The sequence below is a fragment of the Ruditapes philippinarum genome, unplaced genomic scaffold, assembly GCF_026571515.1.
Source record: "Ruditapes philippinarum isolate M1 unplaced genomic scaffold, ASM2657151v2 ctg2444_1_1_1_1, whole genome shotgun sequence".
In the NCBI taxonomy this organism is placed as follows: domain Eukaryota; kingdom Metazoa; phylum Mollusca; class Bivalvia; order Venerida; family Veneridae; genus Ruditapes; species Ruditapes philippinarum.
In genome coordinates this window covers 349,620-372,590 of record NW_026860393.1, presented here as the reverse complement: position 1 = coordinate 372,590, position 22,971 = coordinate 349,620, and the positions used below count along the sequence as shown (strand labels likewise).

General features: G+C 33.9%; 1 protein-coding gene across 2 annotated transcripts; it reads right to left on the bottom strand.

Annotated features, from left to right (window-relative positions):
* Window positions 1-2,521: 2,521 nt before the first annotated feature.
* LOC132759910 (sacsin-like) lies at window positions 2,522-22,643 on the bottom strand. 2 transcript variants are annotated; one of them, XR_009629786.1, is made up of 5 exons: window positions 22,353-22,635; window positions 20,249-20,370; window positions 16,154-16,266; window positions 12,062-12,209; window positions 2,522-4,502 (listed from the first exon to the last, which is right to left on the bottom strand). XR_009629786.1 is itself a non-coding variant. In XM_060751782.1 (5 exons), the coding sequence occupies exons 4-5, from the start codon at window positions 12,144-12,146 to the stop codon at window positions 2,899-2,901; spliced, it is 1,689 nt and encodes a 562-aa protein (XP_060607765.1). In that variant the 5' UTR covers window positions 12,147-12,209; window positions 16,154-16,266; window positions 20,249-20,370; window positions 22,353-22,643; the 3' UTR covers window positions 2,522-2,898. The 2 variants fall into 2 exon arrangements, 1 of the variants encoding a protein (XP_060607765.1); XM_060751782.1 differs by having other exon boundaries at window positions 22,353-22,643.
* Window positions 22,644-22,971: the final 328 nt, after the last annotated feature.

The window sequence follows — 22,971 nt, the reverse complement described above, 5'->3', positions numbered from 1 at the left end:
CTGATCATTGTAAACCCAAAATGCGGGCCCCCTTTGAAAAGTCTTTCATCCCTTACAAAAAAACTCTTCTCTTGTTTCCCTTTTTTGGTCTTTTCATCGTAAAGGAACCTCACTGTTTTTACCCCTTCTTTACCCGATTTTTGTATTAATTTTTTGGGGGATGAAAAATCCATCATAAAAACCACCCCTTAAAACAAAGATTTTTCCTAGTCGTCAATTTCTTCTGTCCCCTTTTCCCCTTCAAAGCCAAGTTTCCTTCTCTTTTCAATCCCCTTTTTCCTTTTGATATTGATTTACTCCGGGTTTTTCCCATTTTTAAAACGGGAATTTTTAATGCAAAAAAAAACCCCCAATTTTTCTACAAAAATAATGTTGGGATCGTCATCATACGTACATTTCTGAAGTCCGGTCGAAGTGTAAAACCACTTGGATAAGATGTATCATGTACCATCATTAATATTTCAAGATCACCAACTGAAACAAACCCATCCAGAATAAGACTTGACATTTTCTCTAAAATATCAACTACTATACGCTTATCTCGATTCATAATTACTTTGCTTTGTACTTTTTCATTACATGAATTGATACATTTAAGGGTATTTTGCAATGTACATATGTTTTGCTTCGGTAGACAACCAAGGCGAGATGAATAAATGTTGAATGCACATGTATTCTTCTGGAAGATAGTAAAAATAAGGTTGCAAATCAATGTCTGCTTGCTGTTTTTCAACTATCACTCTTTCAGGGGTAACAAAGTCTTCTCCTGTCCAAACAATGTTTTCGACAGCAAAATCATCTTTCACTTTTCGTACTTTTTCTTGACGTTTACTAAGATGGTCATAAATACTTTTGATTACAGGCATTACATCGGATCTGTGGCGCACTGAATAGCAATTTCTAACTATTTTAAGCTGTTCAAATATTTTTGAAATAGCTGGCGGATCTTTCCACCTGAATACCCCAGCAAGTGTCTCTGACATGCATTCAATAATTGGCATTATTCCTCCTACTAGAAGGCTCAAACTAATATCTTTTGCATCGCAGGGTTTACAAAGCGTGCCATTACTCTTAAACCATGTAATACAAGAAGGATATGATGACACTCTCTGTTCAACTGGAATACACGCGAGCGAATAGATAGATTCCCCTAAACTAAACCCGTTTCGACAAGCATCTTCTAGCAAAGAGGGTTTCCTAGAGATGATATGCATAAACGCTTTTGCTTTACGAAGAAGATCTTTGTTGTTTTTTTCCTTGACACTTTCTATTCAAATTGTTCAAAGTGGTAGCCACGCTGTTTAAAGAAGCAGCAATCTATTATTTTGTTACCTTTCAGCCCAAGCTTTCTAAGAAATGAACTGCCTCTTTCCCATCTTTTGCTATAAGTTAGAATCTTGGTAATAAGGACTCTCCGTACAGTAAATCAATCGATAAACTTTTTCAGAAGCGGGTCAAAAAAGCTTCCGAGGCAAATATATGAAAAGGTGTGAGTTAGGTCTTGTTTTGAGTAAACGCAGGGTTTTTTGCCAAAATCTCACAATTTTTGAACTGTTCTTGAAATAATGGGAATTAGTAATATAAATACTTGATAAACAAATTGAATTTCTTTTAAAATTGCTTCTCTACCAATCTTTGGTTAGCAATTTTGAGGTACTCTTTAACAATAACTTCAACAGAAATTTTTGTTCCGCCTAAATTTGCAACGAATGATTCCAATGATACGTTCACTTGTAGGCATGTAAATGGTAACATAACGGACTTTGGAAATGTTTCCATTCCGTTTATAAATGAAGATGTTTCCGTTAAGGATGCTGCTTTCGTTTTCCCATCAATATAATTAACAGCTTCAAATATCTTCAATTCCCTTGTGAAGAGTTTAACATTTTCTGACATTTCAAACTGACATTTTACCAGCATTTTCATAAATGCCCTTTTCTCAATCATTGAACAAGAATTGTTGAAAGTAGTCACACTCTGATAAACAGTTTGCCCTTTACTTATCCGAGACAAAAGGGGAAATCCCCATTTTATGACTAGGGGAAAAGGCCCAATACTGGTTATGCTTCTTGGGGAACCCAAAGGGGCGGTAAATTTTCAAAATATTTTAACTCCAATTTAACTGTGGGTTCTGTATACTTCCTCGGGAAAACTTTGTCCCTCTTTTGTTTTAAAGGAAGGAGGAGATCATTTAAATTTTTGGGAAAAAATTTGGATGACTTTGGGGTTTTTCCCAGGCCCTTTTTCAGTACGGGTAAAATTGGAAGATCTTTGAGATTAAAGCTTTTCCCCTATTGATAAAGATACTCCCCAATATGCAAACCATTGTTGTTTAATTTTTTTGATCCTTGGGTTAAGGGGTGTAAACTTTCCTAATTGGACCCCAAAATTTTTTAAAAAAAAGGGTCATGTAATGTTTATTTTTTAATTTGCAAAACACCTTAAATGTAAAAAAATATATTTTTACTCAGTTCAGTGACAGTGATATATTACTCTCTCTCTCTCTCTCTTTTTAAAATCATTTTAACCGTTTAATGACAGATATAAATATATTGATATCGAAACAACAGACAAAGGGTGTAGTATATATTTTCAAGTTTTCGATGGAACTGCTTTATTTATCGTATTGTTTTGGTTCATGGGCTTATCTCCAGATTTTTTAAACACAATCACGTTAAGATAGATTCATTGTATGTATTTTGAAATTTAATTTAAAATTGATTAGTTAAAATATAGATTGCAATAATGATCAATATGGACCAAATAAAAAAATGCTATTTTAATCATAAATAATCTGGGGAAAGGTAATCCTTGGAGCGCAGCGAACAAAAACAAAAAGATAAGAGTTACAAGAAATAATTAACGCAATGCATACGTATGTTTGGTAAATTAATTATATCAAGTGTATTTATATTTATGAAGTGTAAATAAATAAAACTTACCTGAACAACACAAGCTTTCTATCTGACGTGCTAATGTGCTTCTAAGAGATGACTTGTTCTTCAAAAGAATGTGCTGAAGGCCAGGCAGTATTCTTAAAATATCTTCGGGGCAGATGTATACTGTCGCTTCGCGCTTGTTGAAATTTGTCCATTCTCCAGAAGACAGTGGAAGAAGCTCCAGTCCATGTACCAACCCATATTCGCTCTCCGATAGAATATATTCTAAAATATCCAGTTTGTCCTGGCATGCTTTATTTCTGTAACTTTTGTTCTTTTGAATGTATGTTGTGAAGACTTTTGGAGTAAGATCCTGAAGTTGAGGAAAATACCTTCGTATAGTTTCAAAAAGCCCCTTTGGAATGTCTACGTATTTCTTTCCTACAGAAGTAAGACAGTGTTTTATGGCATCTTTGACGTGTTTGTGTTCAATTGGTAGGTTGCTTAAAGTTGCAAAGCACGCATCATTTTGCCGTATCCAACTGTTAACATTGGTACTGTATAAAAAGGGTTGTGTTGCCAGCTTAATAAACAATGTATGTTCAAGTGTAGCCCATGTTTGATGTGTTTTTGATGAATCAGGCAGACATGCATACACATGGTCAATTGAATCAGATACATTTCCACAATCAATCGACCTTTGTATCAATGAATTTACAAGGATCTGATATGCAAGAGGAATGGCTTCACAAATAAGATATTTGTTCCATAAAATTGACTTGTCATCGATTCTTTTATCTCTTTGTTCCTCCGTTTCTAGCTTTAAGTGGTGTCGATTCTGACTCAGGGCAAAGAATCCATTTACATGCACTGGTAGTCCGGTAAGACGTGATCCCTCTCTCGGCAAAGGTAGAAAGGCAAACACATGCCCCTCAAAAGTACGCTTCTTAGATTCAAGTGGAGCCGCAACTCCTACATATGGACTGTAACAGAAATTCTCATCGTGTATTAGTTTTTGAAAATTCAAGTTGGAACTGCTACCAACATAATAGTTCACAACCATCCATTTAGATATGTTAGACTTTCCTTTTTTTAATATGTTTATTGATATCTGTACATCGTTCCATATATCTTTCTCCTGATAAGCTGAATTTATTTTTTTTACTTTTTCTGCAAAATCAAATCTGTATTTTCGAACTCTTCCATTTGTATCTTGTAGTTCTATTTTAACAATTTTTGAAATAGGATTTCCGTTTCTACGTGTATAAATATTTATACTTTCTAAATTCCTCAGGAAGAGTAAAATAGAAGAAGCCTCTAGCTGTAATCCTTCGAACAGGTCCATAACTTTTTCTTCATCATATAATGTTTCTGACACCTCTGAACAGTGCTGGCGTAGTGGAAACCAAAACAATGTACCATCATAATAACCATTGGCAACTATTCCTTGTTCGATTCCAAACAACCCGTCAAATGCTTCCCAAAATGCCTCAGCATTCAGTCCATGTTTTTCAAGTTCAAGGTTTCCAATTCGGGATAATTTAACCATTGCATTTACTTGGCCTGACGGTTGCTGTGGATCTATCATTAAAATTCTGTCGCCGCTGATAACACAGGGATAATCTGAAAATTATTCAATCGGAATGCGGTATGTGTTGACGCTATATGTCTTTTCATATTTAGTTTTATCGCTAAATGCATTTATATCCAAATTTTCTTGATATAATCTGACTTTTATTAGTAGAAAGTGGAGTCTTTAAACGGCAATAACACACGTAAAATGTCTTTAAACAGAAACTACAACCCCGCGAGTCGAATGTGTCGCCTTTTCAACAGTACAGCTGTCAGGTAAGCATTTAGCTTTTTGTTATAAACACTGCCATTGCAATGTATAAGTACCTTTAACTTTAGTAGCATTTAAATCGATTGTAATAATATTACGTCAGGATAAATAAACCTGTTATATAATCAAAACTAAAAAACATGGAAAAGTTTTACACTGACAGATTAATTGAAGGACTCTGTAATTGATTCTTGTGCACTGCACTTCAGGTCAATGAAAAAAGGTTTGGAGCCATTCAGACTGATAGTGATCAAGATATGTTCTGGACAAGCCAAATATGTATAAAAATAAAAATAGGGCAATAACTCAGAAATCATGAAGTGCATACTACATGTTCTTGTACTGCACTTCTCAATGACACCCATCATCTTATGAAGTTTCAAGTCAGTTGTTTAAAGTGTAGGCGAACTAGCCCGGACAAAAATAAAGTATGCAAATTAACGTAGGGCAATAAATAAAAAAGCATGAAGTACAGAGTACCGGTTCTTATGCCTTACACTTCTTCTTGATAAGATATATCATTCTATAAAGTTTCAAGTCCACAGCTTTTATAGTTTAGGAGAAATGGTAGTTTGAAAATCAATAAAGTGCAATAAGTCATAAATCATGAAGTGCAGAGTAAAAGTTCTTGTGACTGCACGTCTTCTCAATGAGATACATCATCATATGAAGTCTCGAGTCAAAAGCTTTTAAAGTGTAGGAGAACTGGTCCGGACAAAAACAAAGTATGAAAATTAACAAAGGGCAATAACTCAATAATCAAAATATACTGAGTACCGGCTTTTATGCACTGCACTTCTTCTCAACGAGATCTATCATCCTATGTAGTTTCAAGTCCATAGCTTTATAGCTCAGGAGAAATGGCCCGCACAAAAATAAAGTATGAAAATGAACAAAGGGCAATAAGACATTGGGCAAACCTTATTAGTATGAAAATCAATAAAGGGCAATAAGTCATAAATCATGAAGTGCAGAGTAGAAGTTCTTGTGACTGCACGCCTTCTCAATGAGATAAATAATCATATTAAGTCTCAAGTCAAAAGCTTTTAAAGTGTAGGAGAACTGGTCCGGACAAAAACAAAGTATGAAAATTAACAAAGGGCAATAACTCAAAAATAAAAATATCCTGAGTACCGGCTTTTATTAACTGCACTTCTTCTCAACGAGATCTATCATCCTATGTAGTTTCAAGTCCATAGCTTTATAGTTCAGGAGAAATGGCTCGCACAAAAATAAAGTATGAAAATTAACAAAGGGCAGTAACTCAAAAAGTGCAGAGTAACGATTGCTGAGTTATGCTCCGGACAAACCTAAGGGGACATCGACAATGACGCCGCCGACAAAAGTTACCCCTATATGTCGCCTATTTTAAGGCGACACAAAAACAGCCGTGAACAGAATGGCATGGAGGCATATTTCTGTCGTCAGTTAAACATCTTCCGATAAACAGTTTAATAGAAATAATTATATATCCCTTAAAAACTCTGGGATACGATAAAAACAACAAACACTTTCTCGATAAATGTATTTCATATTTAGTGGTGATCTATAATAATTTTCAGTTACTAGTTCAATAACCGATAAATATGCCTTTAACTACAAAATATATCTAATTATACATTCAGATTATTTCATCTTCGAACAAAAGAAAACGTGTTTCGCCAATGATGTGTATTGTCTCGGTGTGATAAAACAGACAAAAGTTTCACAAATTCAGAGATAACAATATTATATTTAACTTAAGTATTGCACCTTTTGGCAGGTGTCAAATATACATTATCTTTTTAACCAGATTAAATATCTCTTATCTATATTATTTACACAAAAATTCAGTATTTATATGCCTAAAGTTATATACCAAGTTATATACCACCATAAATAATACTATCAGTAGTGTCTTAAACGTAAAAGCACTGAAATCGTCAAGAACTTTTCCTTATTTTTAATTGATAACTTTAGAGGAAGAAGAAACCATAATTTTCTTGTGCAAAATATATATAAAGGTCACTTACAGATGGTTTAAACATATTTTTATTCAAGGTAATATATACATGTTAATAATTTACAATTTAAGCAGAAAGGAATTGGACCGAGAGCTACAATAGCTCATGGTAGTCCTCTCCTTTATTAAAAGCAATATGTTCATATAATACATGGCTTATTATAATTTTAATTAAACCCTATAAAGAAGGAAAATGAAGAAAAAATAAAAAAAATACAAATACATGTAAGCAATTGATAGAAAATAATAAAGAGAAAGATGGAGAAAAAAGGAGTTTGCGGATGTTTCTATATCATTTGTCGTTTTGGTACGAACATCATGTATGGAAAAAAACTTATGTGAACATTATGTTGTATGACAACTAGTATATTACATGTTAGAATCTTTAAGTATCTCTTATAAATTTATGAACAGCGGCGAAGATAGCAGTGTTTGAGTCCGCAGGTAAAGCAGTGTCTCCATAAAGAATAACATGCAAAGTTGGAATGCAAAAGTTGGAAAGAGTGTTTAGTAGATTGGGATGTAGATGAACATATTTTGGACAAATAAAGAAGAAATGATAGGAATTTTCAACCACCCAACAATCACACAATGAAGACTCGGCAATATTCTTATCAAATAAATCAGATGCAAGAGAGCTACACATACAGATCAAGGTCATACTTAAAATATTCAACATATTTAAGTTGTCATCAATGTAGTTTTGTCCAAGTTTGACTAAAATATGTCCATTTAAATTAATTATGACGAATATATTATTCAATGATTAAGTTTCAGCAGGACAAAAGCAACAGATTGGCAACGGGAACGACACCATTACCGTTAGCATAGCTTTCTTTAAAACAACTCCAGCAAAAAACTAGTGAGTTTACGAAATGGACGAAACCATGTTACAAGAGGACCCAGATGGCTCCTAAATTCGTTCACCTAAGTAAACGGTACACATAAATAAGATATCATTATTATCGGTTTTGATGGGCAAACAGCCATTTCCAAAAAAGGTGAACATTTGAGATGGTGTTGTGATTTAAATGTTATTATGTTTTAGCATATTTGCAGCACTGTTTTTTATTTCCACTTAAATGACTTTTGCACTGTTTTAATAATTACAACTCTAAATTAATTTCTGTTGACTTTTATTTAAATTTGTTAAGCATATGAGATGTTTGGTTACAGGTTATCTAAAATTTAAGATGTGCAGATATCTTGTTGAACAGATTGTAACAAGTTTAGAATACTAGTTACGAAACACTAGCTATAGAACCTTTATTTCCAGTTTTTACCAAACTAAGGAAAATCTGAGATTTTTACAATTGTTTTCAGTACCGTGCTTCCTCTTTCAAATTGTAAAGTAAAAAGTGCTAAAACCTTCAACTTTTTTCAGATAAAATTATGTTTATCTTTCATAAATCAAAACATTCCAGGTCCCTTAACAATTAAAGGAAAAAATCATCGCCTTCATTTATAGCATTTTTTCAAGCATTTCAACTCATTTTAACTCTAAACATGCCAACAACACAAATGAATTTCCTTTATAGGGTGCTAAAAACATAACATAAACAGCTCTGAGAATCAATAATCTATCTTATATAATATCATGACTTTTACACTTACTGTAAACTATAAAAGGTATGTTTAGAACTTGAAACACATTCCACTGCCTTTTTAGAGTATTGACAGCAAGACAGTATGACAGACGGACAGACATAGAAAATATGCCTCTGTCTACCCCTAAGTGGTTGAGGCGTATAAACGAAATCCAATTCAATGTTGACTCTCGACTTTCACGAATATATTGAGCTGCAAGAAATTCCAATCTCTATTTTATATTCTAAAGTATGATTAAAAGTAAACAAAAACAAGAAAAAACACATTATGCAAAACTACACAACGTAAACATGCCATGCTGGCCAAAACTGTTTGAGTTACGCAAGACACAAGTCAAAAGTTGCATATTCTTTACTAAGTCAACGGCAATGACTCTAACAAAAGTGAAATAATCCACACACAAACCCCAGGTGCCCAACTTTACATGCTGATGGACAATCCTGTAAGGTTTGTTGATTCTAGCGGAAGCAGGTTTAGGGGTACATGTGACAAAAGTTCGAACGGTTTTTACTAAGTCAAGGGCAATTACTCTATAAATTCGTAATGAATATACAAGCAAAACCCCAGGTGCACAACTGCGCATACTGACCATCAATTTCCTTAAGTTGCATGACCCTAGGTAAAAATATTTCGGGCTACGCGCGACACAAGGTAAGAAGTTCAAATATTTACTAAGTCAAGGGCAATTACTCCACAAATACTGCATAAATACACAGGCAAACCCACAGGTGACCAACTACACATGCTGACCAACATTTTTGTGAAGGTTCAGGACTCTAGGTGAAAAGCAATTTAGGCTACGCTTCACAAGTTAAACCAGAAGTATCTGACTCAAGGTCAAATTAATTTTTGGGTATTCGCCAAAAGAAGTTGAAACTTGCAAAACTTTACTAAGCGAAAGGCAATAACTAAAAATACTGAATAAATGCAAAAGCAAACCCCCCAAGTGTACAACTACACATGCTGACCAACATGTCTGTAAAGTTGCAAAACTCAAGCACCTTTAGAACTACATGTAACACAACATAAGAAAGAACGCACGCATGCACGCACGAAAAAGAGCAAATCTAAAGGTTCACCATAGAGAAGGGGACATTTCTACACCGATATGTATAGAATGTTTACTAGGCATCTAATATTATGTTCTTTCCCTATCCTTATTAGCTCATAAGATAAGCAATTTTCATTGTAAGGGGAATATTTTTACATTAGCTATGCAAAACTACATGCCGAATATTTAAGCTACACCAAAATATAATTTCACTTATGATCATTCCTTTTCATCAACATCTTATAAGCAATTTAGATATAATCATTCAAGGCTGCTCTCACAACAATCTTATTTATTACACCAGAACGATTTTTGCAATTTCTGTAAAAGACCACATAATTATCATTCCCGTAATGTTTGATTAGAATTTACCAAGCTGTTAAAAACGTTCTATTCATGTTTAGCGTTGACGGCAATCTTAACCAAGAGACCGAAACGATTAGAGCGACTACCTAAGTATCATTCCTGTGCTTTTTTATCAGAATCCTTTAAGTGGTTTAGATTTTATTTTAGCTGTGGCGGCCATCTTGTTCGACATTCCAGCACCATATTAGCAAAATATATAGAGAACCATCCAAGAATCAGTCCTGTATAGTTTAATCACTACTGGTGTAGGGTTTAATGAGAAAATATTCTTTGACTAAAATGGTACAGACTCCAGACTATGGACACATTGGTATCACAATAGCTGAAGAAAGCTAAACATTTCAAATAAAAGTTGCAAAAACGTGTCTGCTGCGCCTTCATGTTTGTGTATATACATGCATTTAGTTCCAAGTGAATATTTCTATGGCATAGTTTCTAAGATTTTAAAGTAAATGTAAATTTAAGTATACATTTTAGTTAAAAGGGGGCATTACAAACTATGGGCAATAAAGACTTTTGATAACCTTGCGTGTTACCCTTTGAGTATATATAGAAGGCTGAGTGAATGTTGTATAACTCTGTCCCTACAGAGTTTGCTTGTGATCCGTCACTTACCCTTTAAATTTCAAATGATTTTTAGTTCTAATTACATTTGTCTGGTTTTACGGCACACAAGCATAATATAGGTCATCAAAGGAAAAGTTGAGTTTAGCTAACCTCTGGTGATGCAAACGTCAAAGCAACACTAGGGATCAAAACAATCTCACTTGCTGGAGCTAACAGATGGATAGAAGACGGTTATTTGAATCCATTTAGAGGCCACTTATGATCACGCAGACATAAATGAACGGTAGCTACAATTCTTAATCCTCAACCATTTAAGGCACACGCTCAGTCACAAGGGACTCAGATGAATTTAAGTTTCAATAAAATTATTTTCTGCTTCGATAGATATAATAGTGAATGGCAACATAAGTACTTATAAAAGAACAAAACTGTCTATAAAAATGCTAACCATGCCTGCTGATCTTGCTTCTGGCCTGTCACACATTTAAATAGCCGACAAATACCTGATCTGGTGTTAGTACTATTTATAAATATATTTACATATTACAGAACGTATACTTAGTTAACGACTCTGCCACTAACACTACTTTTGCAAACCGTAATGCACAGTTTTGTCATGTGCTGAGAGTAACCTACCTTTCGGAAAAATATGAGAAAATTACGTCGGTACAAGCAAAAACACACACAAACAGACATCATAATTATTATATTTCTTTTAATGCAAAAAAAACGGTAAAAAAATATGTCATTTTTTACCAAAATTGTATATTTCTTAAAAAAATATTTGTACATATTATATATTGCCTGCTCTTTAAATTTGTCTTTTGACAGATTATAAGTCGCTTTTTATGGAATGACACTTTTGAATTATGCTTAATCCCGTGCTAGAGGGGAATGAACGGTAGTTTGCTTTTTCAAAAAAGTCTCAGCTCAGGGTATAATACTTAAACAAAAAAGACTAAAATGTTTTTCTTTGTAAGTCTTTATGAACTAAATGACATATTTATATTAAATATTAGAGGCTCACAAAGTGATGCTACATGCCAAATGTCTAAGATCGGGGTATTTCTAAAACAAATTAAGACAAGTTTAGGCAAACAAAGTGACCACAGGGGGGCCATTTTGACAAATGTGACAGACTGAATTTATAACTTTTGTAGAGGTTCATTGGGCAATGCTTCTTGCGAACACTCTAAGCTCTGGGCGTTTCCAAGAAGAAGGGGTTTAAATATATATTTATACTACAAGTCTATATGTACACAATTACCCCGTAGGCGGGGCCAGTTTTGACCCAAGTTGAATGACTAATACGATTCTGTAAAGGTTTGTGGCATTTGGGCATTTTTGTTCCGGAGGAAATGATTTTCCTATATAAGTCTATATAAATTAAGTAAACCCTGGGGCCGGACGAATTTTGCTCCAAGGTGTATGATTCATAAATCTAATATTTGTAGGTAATACAAAGTGATGCTACATGGAAATATCATAGCTCTGATCATTGCAGTTTCAGTGAAGAAGTTTCTACAGAAACTAATTGACCCCAGGGCAGGACCATTTTGACCAAAGGTGCATGAATTATATAACGTGTCTATTGGTATACTGGCAACATGCAGAATGGACATCGTCCAGACAGACCGTTTCCCTCGAATGAGTACAACAACAGAAATATTGAATATATAATATATAATCATCATATCAGCGAGGATGTTAATTGTAAATGTTTTTGTTGGGCTTTTAATAAATACCTGTGATATGGAACACGGACTTGAAGCCTAGACCAAATCTGCCAACTTTCAGAGGGTCATCTTCCTTCACACTGCTATATATCATACGAATACCATCCCAATCTTTCTCTGTGAATATCGCATTATTTGCGACACAAAGAGCTGGACCCTGTGTTTAAAATGAATCAGCTAGGTAATTATGTTTAAGTAAAATCATATCTAAAAAAACAAACACATAAGCTACTAAATGTAATATATTTAACCGACATAAACAAACCAAGAAAGCATTTAAACGGGTTTTCATGTTTCATACCATCAAACATGAGTGAAAGTTTCGATAAAAACCTAGAACTGGCTCTATAGTAGTATTTGAAATCATTGGCTAGTATGAAAAATCAATAAATGCTGTGAAAGTCATTGGTTTCTATGAAAGACCGAGGAATGATTCACTGGTTGCTATGGAAAATCAAAGACTACTACGGAAATCACTGATTGCTATGGAAAGTCCATGGTTGCTATGCACGTAACTGGTTGCTTTATTTAGTCTATGACTGTTTTGGTAGTCATTGGTAAAGCTAAGTTGCTGAATATTTGATATGGAAGTCATTGGTTGTTGCTGTGAAAGTCACTGGCTGCTAACGCCAAGGAAGTCATTGCTTACTTTGGAAAGTGAAGTGTCGCTTTGGGAAGTCAGTGGTTGCTATGTGACGTCAATGATTCCTATGGACGTCACTTTTGCTAAAGAAAGTCAATGATTGCTATGATAGTCACAAATTGCTTGAGAAAGTTAATTGTTGCTACTTAGTTACACAATCCTATTGACAATCGATGGTTGCTATGGAAGACGCTGCTTGCTATGGAAATTCATTGTTTGTAATAGAGTATCTTAATGCATTGGAAAATGAATAGTTGCTTTCCATTGCTGGTAAGAAAGTATATGGTTGATACTGAAGTAATATTGCTATGGAAAATCAATGGTTGCTTTGAAAATCAACTGTTGCTATTCAATGTCTCAGGTTGATTTATTGGTTGTAATGAAAAGTCAATAATTGCTATGAAAGCCACTGGTTGCTAAAGAAGTCACTGTTTGCTATGTTAAGTCAATGATTGATATGGCTTTCATTTGTTTATGGAAAGCCAATTGTTGCTATTGAGAACAATTCTTGCTAAACAATGTCAGTTGTTGCTAATGATGTCACTTGTTGATGTAAAAACTTTTGGCCCAACCCTTTTATTATGTTGTGTTATTTTGTTGATGTAAATGAATTGATGTCTATCTATATATGCAATAAAATATTATTAAACTCAGTCAATGATTTATATGAAAGTCACTACTTTCTATGGAATGTCAAACTTTACGAAAGTCAACAGTTGATTCTCTAATTGCTACGGAAAGTCAATAATTGGTATGCAAATCAATTGTTGTAAAGGTAGTCATTTGCTATGAAACTCAAAGGTTTGTGAGAAGGATAAATTGTTGCTATTAAAGTTATTGCTTGCTACGGAAGTCTTTTGTTGCTATGGGAAAGTCAATGGTTGCTATGAAAGTCAGTGGTTATCGTGAAGGGAAAATAATTACTGTGAAAGACATAGGTAAAATTAAACAAAAGTGATTGGTTTCAATGAAGTTAATGATTGCTATCAAAAGGAAATGACTGTTATGGAAATCACTGGCGCTCTCTAAAGGAATTAGTTGCTTTGGAAATTATTTGTTGCTACACAAAGTAAATCATCAAATGGATGCTATAGTAGTCACTGGTTGCTGTGAAAATCATTGGTTGGTAAGCTATAGAAGTCACAACTAAAGTTTTGATCAAACTTGGTAATGGCAATGGCAATGTTTCATGCGAAATATCTCAGCGATTCAGTGAAGTTTCTTTTAAAGTTTTCACAAATACATCTAAGGAAATCTTATAATCTATTTGTAGGGCTTTTTAACCAAAATTGCAAAAAAATATGAACAAACTTTAAAGAGACTGACTAGATGATGTGTCATGCCAAATATCTGAGCTTTGGCACTCAAAAGGTCAGAAAAAACGATTTTTAAAGCGTTACTATAATTAAGTACACAAAAAGAAAACCTGGATGATTGCCCACCCAACCCAGCTGGGGCTAACTTTCATCCTAAAGCTTAAGCTTAACAATTATTCATGCTGAATATCTATGAATTATCTTTCATTGGTTTTGACGAAAATATTGTTTAAATTAATACTATTTGGACATGTTACGTAATGGTCGATGGACAAACTTGGTATTAGTGTTGTGTATTTACTATTATTTATTAAAACGGTGTATTTCATAGGTTCAATCTGGGCTTATTTTCTAATAACCTTTCTGTAATTAGTATATATAAGACCTTAAACCTCAACTCAAGATTCCACGTTATTCAAAAGCACATTAATTATGCCTAAAAAGCAATAAATAACTCATTCTATTATGAGTTTTATACCGTTTAAATAATCGTTTTAGCGCATTTCAGATGCTAATAACCCGCGGAAAGTAAGGCTAAACGAAATAATTTACCTCCCTAGAGCGGGCAATTTTTGACACAATGGATAAAATATGAGCAAAATTAGTAGAGACACACTTGCCATATATCTAAGCTCTAGACAAAGAGCCTTCGGAGAAGTAAATTAAAGTGGGCAATGATGGACCTTATATCATTTATCTGATTACATAGCCTATAATTTACAAGGAACAACTAGTATTGTACACTATACAAAGAAAACGGAAGTCATTTTAAGGTTTACTGGTTCCCATACAAAATATATGCTTGTGGTTGCTATAAAAGACAATGGCATATTGAAATGTTGCTATAGAAATTCAACTTTGGATGTCACTGGTTGCTATGTAAAAAAATTCATTGTTTGCTATGGAAATGCCTGGCTGCTTTGGAAGTCTGCTAAGGAAAGTCAATGGTTGCTACGGAAGTCAATAGCATCAAAAGAAAGTCAATGTTTGCTGTAGAAGTAGCTGGTTGCTATCAAAAATCACTGCCTGGTCATACGGAAAGTCAACAGTTGCTGTAGCAAGTAAATTGTTGCTATGGAAGTCACCGGTGCCATTATAAGTCAACGGTTTGCCATGGGAGTCAACTTAGAAATATGGCTATGGAAATTCAATGGTTGTTATTGAAGTCACTAAGTTAATAGTTGATATGGCAAGTCAATGATTGCTATTGAAGTCATTTACTGTTATGGAAATTCAATGGTTCATATTAATATCTTAGAAATAGGCTTGCAGATTTTAAAAAGACCATTTTTGAAGTACTTACTATATAAGGAAAACGCCATGACGCATGGAGCCCAGACATTTTTAACCCCAGTAATACATAACAAAATATTACATTTACAATTAATTATGTGTTTAATTTTACACGAGGCTGATGCCATATTATCAAACATGCCCTGTTGAACTATTTAGATATATCTAAAACAGTTGTCTGAGTTTGCCATATTAAATTGAAACAAATGTTTTCAGAAAACATTAATATTCCCAATTTGCATATTAATCCGTTTGTTGAAGGAAGATAATTGAGGCTTGGATATCCCTGCTGTTACACCTATTTTTTATTGTCTTGTAGGTATATGCTAGTAATGTGCTTTCACATGCGTAGATGGTTAGAATATCGAAACTAACCTAGATTCGAGTGACAATATTTTTGCCGCCTGAAGTGGGGTTCGAGCCCGATATAAAGACAACTTATATTGTCTCTAAAAATTAAAACATTATTGAAGCACATTGTTTTCTTTTTTATCATTTTCCGGATATTTTACTGTCACATTTTTATCAATTCAAGATAATTTCAATATCATGTTACAGCAGTTAGATGTATCATTCACTGCTGCATATGTAAAGACATAGCAAAGAAAGTAAAAGGCAATATAGTTTGAAACAAAAAAATACATACTAAACAGGCTCATCCACCTACATTTTGTGTGTTAAACGCTGCATTAGTTCGACTTGTTATTACTCTGTGTAAAACAGATGTAATGACGATTTTTCACGCTTTGGTGACTTAGCTAAAATACCACATTTATTTACCAGATAATGAGTGCAAAATGAGCATGTTAATATTTTAAGACAACAGCAAAACATAAAGACACAGCTTACGTTGAAAAATTTGTTAAAATTTTCATTTGTAGCACTAGTATGATTGATTTGTCTGGCATCATAGATTTATTGATCTCAGTTGCCTCAGCATCCTCGGCATTCTGTATGAGTTCCTTTATAAAAAGAAAGAGATAACCCATTTATCATAATCACACAATTACAAAACTTTTTGTGCTTGATAATACTCTGAAAAATACATTCCGCTTTATCACATAAGCAATAATATCATAACTATTTTTCAGGCCTAATTTTCTCTTAATCACATGAACAACTATTATTTCCAGGTTTAACTCCCTTCCGCTTTATCACATAAGCAATACGTATTTTTCAAGCACTTTATCACATGAGAAATGACTATTTCCAGGCTAAACTTCCTTCCGCTTTAATCACACGAACAACTTTTATTTCCAGACTTAACTTCCTTCCGCTTTATCACATACGCAATGGCTTTTTTTTCAAGCCTAACTGCCTTCCGCTTTATCACATACGCAATGGCTATTTTATCAAGCCAAACTGCCTTCTGCTTTATCACATACGCAATGGCTATTTTTTCAAGCCTAACTGCCTTCCGCCTTATCGCATGAGCAATGGCAATTTTCAGACTTAACTACCTTCTGCTTAATCACATGAGCAATTACTTTTTCTCTACTTATAAACCTTAATAATATCGTTAACATAACTTTTTATGGTCGTTAACAAACGCGGGGGAAATATGCGCATGCATGAACCGGTTCTCAAACAAAAGTCGAGAACATCAAAATTTGGTGCGATAATGTGATAATTTTAAACATTTTTTTCATCACTATATAATGATGACGCAAAATCAATCGAAAGAGCAATGCGCCGGTGTAACGTTGTAAAGTGACCCCATAGAAAAATTATACCCCGGTCATTATCTTATATAAAATACTGACCCCTTTATAAATAGAGCAGATAGATAGATAGATAGATCGATCGACTATCTATCTATCTATCTATCTATCTATTTATCTACATGTATTTATTCATCTATATATGCCATCACTTTTTATGTATTAGGTATTTTGACTGAGAGAAAAATCAATTCTTTATCACTTTATTATAAGAACATAAACAGCATACATTAATCATATGAATTTTCTACGAGAAGCACCTTTTCGCAATTATACATGCTAAGTGTGTAAAAGCGCAGTGATATAGCATTCGTCAATGTTTGGATTCCGGAAAAGTCGTTTCATCAACTATAAAGTTACGTTACTTTTCAATTAAATGAATGTTTTTTTTGTTCTTGGTTCATTAATACAGGGTAACATGAAGTTATATGCTGATTTGTATTCAGCATTATTCAAGTCAGCTTATGGTGATAAATGCCTGATCATTAGCAATGAAAGAAATACATTATGTGAAGATACAGACCAACGTTGGTTTGAAATTTTGTGATTTATGATTTTACCTTCAAGTAAGCAAAGAACAAGCACTTATGAAACTCTTAATATATAAATCAATATTGTTAAAAAAAAGAGGAAATAAATACATGTGCATACTATTTAAATTGATTTGGAAATAAACTCACATTATAATGCACCCAAAAGCAGGTTTGAAATTGAAATACTGTTCTTATAAGCTGCACGCTATAACCACTGCGCTTATTCTTCTTCACATTTTATTCTGTTTTATTGCAATAAAATACAGCTCGAATTACGTTGAGACCACTTTGCCAAAGACGCCAAAGGGAAACGATGTCTGAGTTTGAGGTATGACCTTGAACTTTGACCTAGCCACACGGTTCTTGCACGCGACATGCCGTCTTATGATGTTAATTATTTGTTCAGATTATTTGAAATTCAACCAGCTAGTGATAGTGTTATTGTGCAGACAAGCAGTTTTAGACCTTTTTTGCATTTGAACTTAATGTACCACTTTGACCTTTGACCTAGGCAACACGGTTCGTGAGCGCGCAAAAATCAATTGCACGCAACACGCCATCTTATAATGATGAACATTTTGTGCCAGATTATTTGACTTTAAAGTATGACCTTAACCATTGACCGAGCCATACTGTTCTTACACGGGACACGGCATCACATGAGATTGAACATTGGTGCCGGGTTATTTGAAATTCCGCCAGCTAGTGAAAGAGTTATGGTACGGACAAGCTGTTTGAGATCATTATTTTGCATTTGACTTTAAAGTATGACTTTGACCTTTGACCCCGCCACATACTTCTTGTGCATGACACGCCGTCTCATTATTATGCTTAGTTCTTTGAAACTCTGTCTATTAATGAAACATAAAACTGGACGGACAAGACATTATTCATTTAAACGTTAAGTATGATCTTGATCTTTGACCTAGTCACACGGTTTTTGGCGCGACACGGTATCTCATAATGTTTTAAACATTTATGCAAGATTTTTTGAAATTACACTGGCTAGTGAAGTGAGAGAATTCTGGTGCGGACAAGCTGTTTGAGACCATTTTTTGTATTTGACCTTAAACAATCACCTTGACCTTTCACCTACCGAAATGGTTCTTGTGCGTGTCTTAAGATGTCGAACATTTGTGCTAGGTCATTTGAAATTCCACTAGCAATTGATTATGTTATGGTGCAGACAACTTGTTTGAGACCATTATTTTGCATTTGACCTTAAAATATGACTTTGACCTTTGACCCCGCCACATACTTCTTTTGCATGACACGCCGTCTCCTTATTATGCTTAGTTGTTTGAAACTCTGTCTATTATGATCCCAACAAACATAAAACTGGACGGACGCTAGACGCACTTACTTACACCGAGCCGACATTTTGACAACTATGTCGAGCTCACCACAAGCGGGCTCGACAATAAAAATCACTAGACAGATAAAGGAAGTTTATTCAGGAAGTTAATATTGAGGTGTTGTTGAGATAACGTAAGGGTACACTAATCCTTACTATGATTAATACCCTAGACTTTGCGACAACCTTTTGTAAACAAAACCGGTTTATTTATTGACATACTGCTTGGAGACGTACGGATGTTACTATTTTAAAATATGTCCTGTAGTGACAAAGAAATTACATCAAAGGTTCCAAGGAAATGATAATATATACTTTATAAAATATCAATAACACTTTTCAATTTGTAAATTTAATATTTCTTCACCGTAACAAAGGCCGATTTATATGATTCTGTGTAAATGTCCCATTCTTTAAAATTGTACGTACATGCATATAGTAAAACGAAGTTTGAGATACTTACTGAATAGGACATTAAATGTTTGTCGTGCAAAGTAAGTTAAAGTTCGAACGATCTTATATATACTATCAGAAGATAAATACCTACCAAATAACCATTACAATCTTTTCTAACGTGAAAGCTCTTTAAACTCAAATAAAATGCCAAATGAAAATTAATTGATTGGATCAGATTTCAAATTTAAGTCTACAGTGGCACTGGCCTATGACCTACAGACTTGAGAATTCATGAAATGATATGTGAGCTTTAAATGAATTTGATCAGACTGAAATAATGTACAGTAAATGATCCTTAGAATATTGAACTTATATATTCTTTCAAATTAAAAATCAAATATAACCGTGACTTTTGACCTTTATTCTAAACTTTTAAACACAGTTTTTGTTATCAAATACCTGTTATCATCATATAAATATTTAAAGTTTGTGGGTTATACATAATTATTGAGCAGACACTTATATCAATGGCTGTAAATCGCCTTAAATCTTATGTTTTGGTTGGTAAAAATATCGTACTAACACAGCATAGGTTATATGGTGTATTTGTGGCTTTACTTTACTGGTAGAGGAAAACCTCCCATTATTTCAGGCACGAACATGCACTTGAATAGAACCACCAATGCTCTGTAAGCTAGTTGTAAAGCTCCCTCACATGTATCGAAAGCCCCTGTCGGGGTTTAAACCTACAGCGGTAAGAGGCAAGTGGTTCGAAGTCAACGACCTCAACCACTCGGTCATGGACGCAGCTTAATACAGTTCTTAAAACACATACAGGACAGACGGGAAAGAAATAACACGTATCTTCAAGATTAGATCGAGGAAACATATATATTCAAATTGAATTCTATAATGGCACTTGTACATTTTAATTATTTACCTTCAGAATTTGGCCACCATCCGGGTACTCTGAGAGTATACCTTTTAACTGTTTGATGAGTGGCGGTTGTCTCATAGAGGAGAAGCTTATGCCTGGATCAAACATTCCGTCGCTGGATGACTCTGAAATTATTCAATTATTTTCATTATTAATTAAACCGAGTAAGTGACATATCAGTCCATTGATTGACCAACTTTAAAAGAAAATAGCAATACCAATACATTATGAACGATATCTATAAAAAGAATAGTCAAACATAAAATTGAACAAAATTGTGGCAAAATTTCAAGTTTTTTTTTTTTTAAATTTTACCTATTCATTGCCAATTTACAAGTGGATTGACATAATGCTACGGATCGGCATTTTGCCACTTGAAACTTTTGCAGAAAAAAGTAATAAATAATAATACTAGTTCAAAACTTTCGGGAAATGTCAAAAGCTTAGAGTGGAATACAGATACAAATCTAACCCACAAGCCATTTAGTGGGGATTATACCATCCGACTGTTCCCAATGCACCTAGGCACTTTACCAAGGGATTGATTAACTTTAGTAAACATCATAGCCTTATCTCGGGCTGGGCACAAGGTTGCAAAAGATTGGTGCACTAGGCACTATAATTTTACTGAGAGTTGTAATATTTAGACTGATTTTTGTGTGAGCGAAATCTCCTTATAAATCGAGATTCTGACCAAGAAAAACAAGAATGTGCATGCCTTTCTCCCAGTGTCACCACACGTCAGATAACAGGCCATAGCCACACTATCATGCTTATATATTATATATAAAGAATTTCAAACCACTTGCAGCACACCGCTGTGGGTTCGAATCCCGACATGGACTTAAGAATATTTCATGTGAGGAAGCAATCCAGCTAGCTTACGGAACGGCGGTGGTTCTACTCAGATGTCCATTCGTACCCGAAATACTGCATGGAAGGACACCTGATGTCTTCCTCCACCAGTAAAGCTAGGACGTCAACTTATTACCTTTTCTGTGTCGTTGTGACGTAAATCCTAATCAAACAAACTAACAAAATATGTAAAGAATATTATTTATAAATTATAAAGTATATAAGCTTATTCATGTATATTGATAGTGTGTCTAGCTCCTATATGGGGCCAGATGAACAAATATATTCCAAATGGCAGTTTTTTTGTTTGTCTTTTTCCAATCTTAGAAATAAATTCTCAATCGAACTGATATTCGAGACATTCAAACTGACAAACTTGCAGAAGATCATTGCGGTATCGTAACAATACAAATGTAGCCCTCACATTTCATTGTCAAATTGTATTTTATTTTGATGTGCCGTTAGTTGAATTCATAATACTACGCCTACAGAGTTTAAGCATTTTTGCGATGCCAAATTTCCAAAACTGACGTATTTTCATCCAATAAAAAGCGCTAGGAAATGGCATGATTGTAACAGAGCTAACCAGCGTCCCCTCCCTAAGTGTGACTGTTGGGTTTATTGTAAGCACAAACTAGTGTTTTTTTTTTAACTTTAAGATATAGATCTTTCAGTGCAAAATCTTGATAAATGCTACATTTGCACATGCAACAATAAATTCATCAAAAAATATAATTTCTGTGTATGTGTCAAAAGAAATTATGTGAACTGTTTTTTGTCAATGACAGTAAGAGCATACTATACAGGGAATATTTTTAAAATATTTAAGTATCCATCTTGCTGTCATCATTTTGAGTTTTACTGGAATCTCTTTAATAATTTAGAAGTTACATTCTGGACAATAAAAATACAGACCATGTTAATCTTTGGCCACTACCTGTGATCTTGACATTGATGGTAAAGGTCTGGGCGTTGCGCGCATGACACATTTACTTAATATGTTTGATATTTGTGTCAAGTAATTCAAAAAAACACTTGATGAATCGGACACAGTGTGCCGGACGGAGAGACGGACAGACAGACAGACAGACAGACAGAGTCTATTTTTATATCCCTCCCCCGCGGTGGCCAAAATATATAAAAAATATCAAAATATTTTGACTTCATGCACATAAACAATGTTTATTGAACAACAAAAATGAAACAATAAAAAATACTCCTTAAACGAATATCAAAATAAATTGCTACTTACCCATTTTGTTGGTTTGTCTGGTTTTGATTATTTAGCAATCTCAAATATCTTCCTTTCCGGATATTATAATGTTAATACAAAATATGTTAATCTTAAAAGGTTACATTTATCTACAAACTACACAACGGACCATTTCAACTGCGCTGTAATTACACTACACTAAATACAGTGTATATTAAAAATCTTACTTTATTTCAACTCGTTTGTAATATAAAACTTATTCACAAGTTACAATAGAATAGGAGTCTAGTTACATCTGAACTAACATGAACAACTAAATCTACACTACATGCGAAAATGTTTAACCTTAACCATTGTCAATGTCAAATGGTTGGTTTTCCGAAAATGAGCTGCAAATGATTTTCAAAAATTAGACAAGCATTGTACATAACACGTGATTGTTATGAACTGGCATACTTTATAAATAAAATAGATAGATAATAGCCACACTTCTGCCTCCATTGTTCACATTCAGCTCACTATTCGATTTTATAATTTCAATACCTAAAGAGTTTGATGTGGTTATTTATTTGCTTTATAAAAGAATCAATGTTACTAGGAGAAACATCACATTCAATATATAAAAGTTGTTAATAATGTGTTTAATATAATATATAAA

What these genes read in the sequence shown, in the direction of transcription:
- LOC132759910 (XM_060751782.1), bottom strand. Translation starts at nt 12,146, where the DNA reads ATGATATATAGCAGTGTGAAGGAAGATGACCCTCTGAAAGTTGGCAGA. An exon ending in GTCCGTGTTCCATATCACAG is followed by an intron (nt 4,503 to 12,061) that starts GTATTTATTAAA and finishes AATAATTTTCAG; the next exon opens with ATTATCCCTGTGTTATCAGC.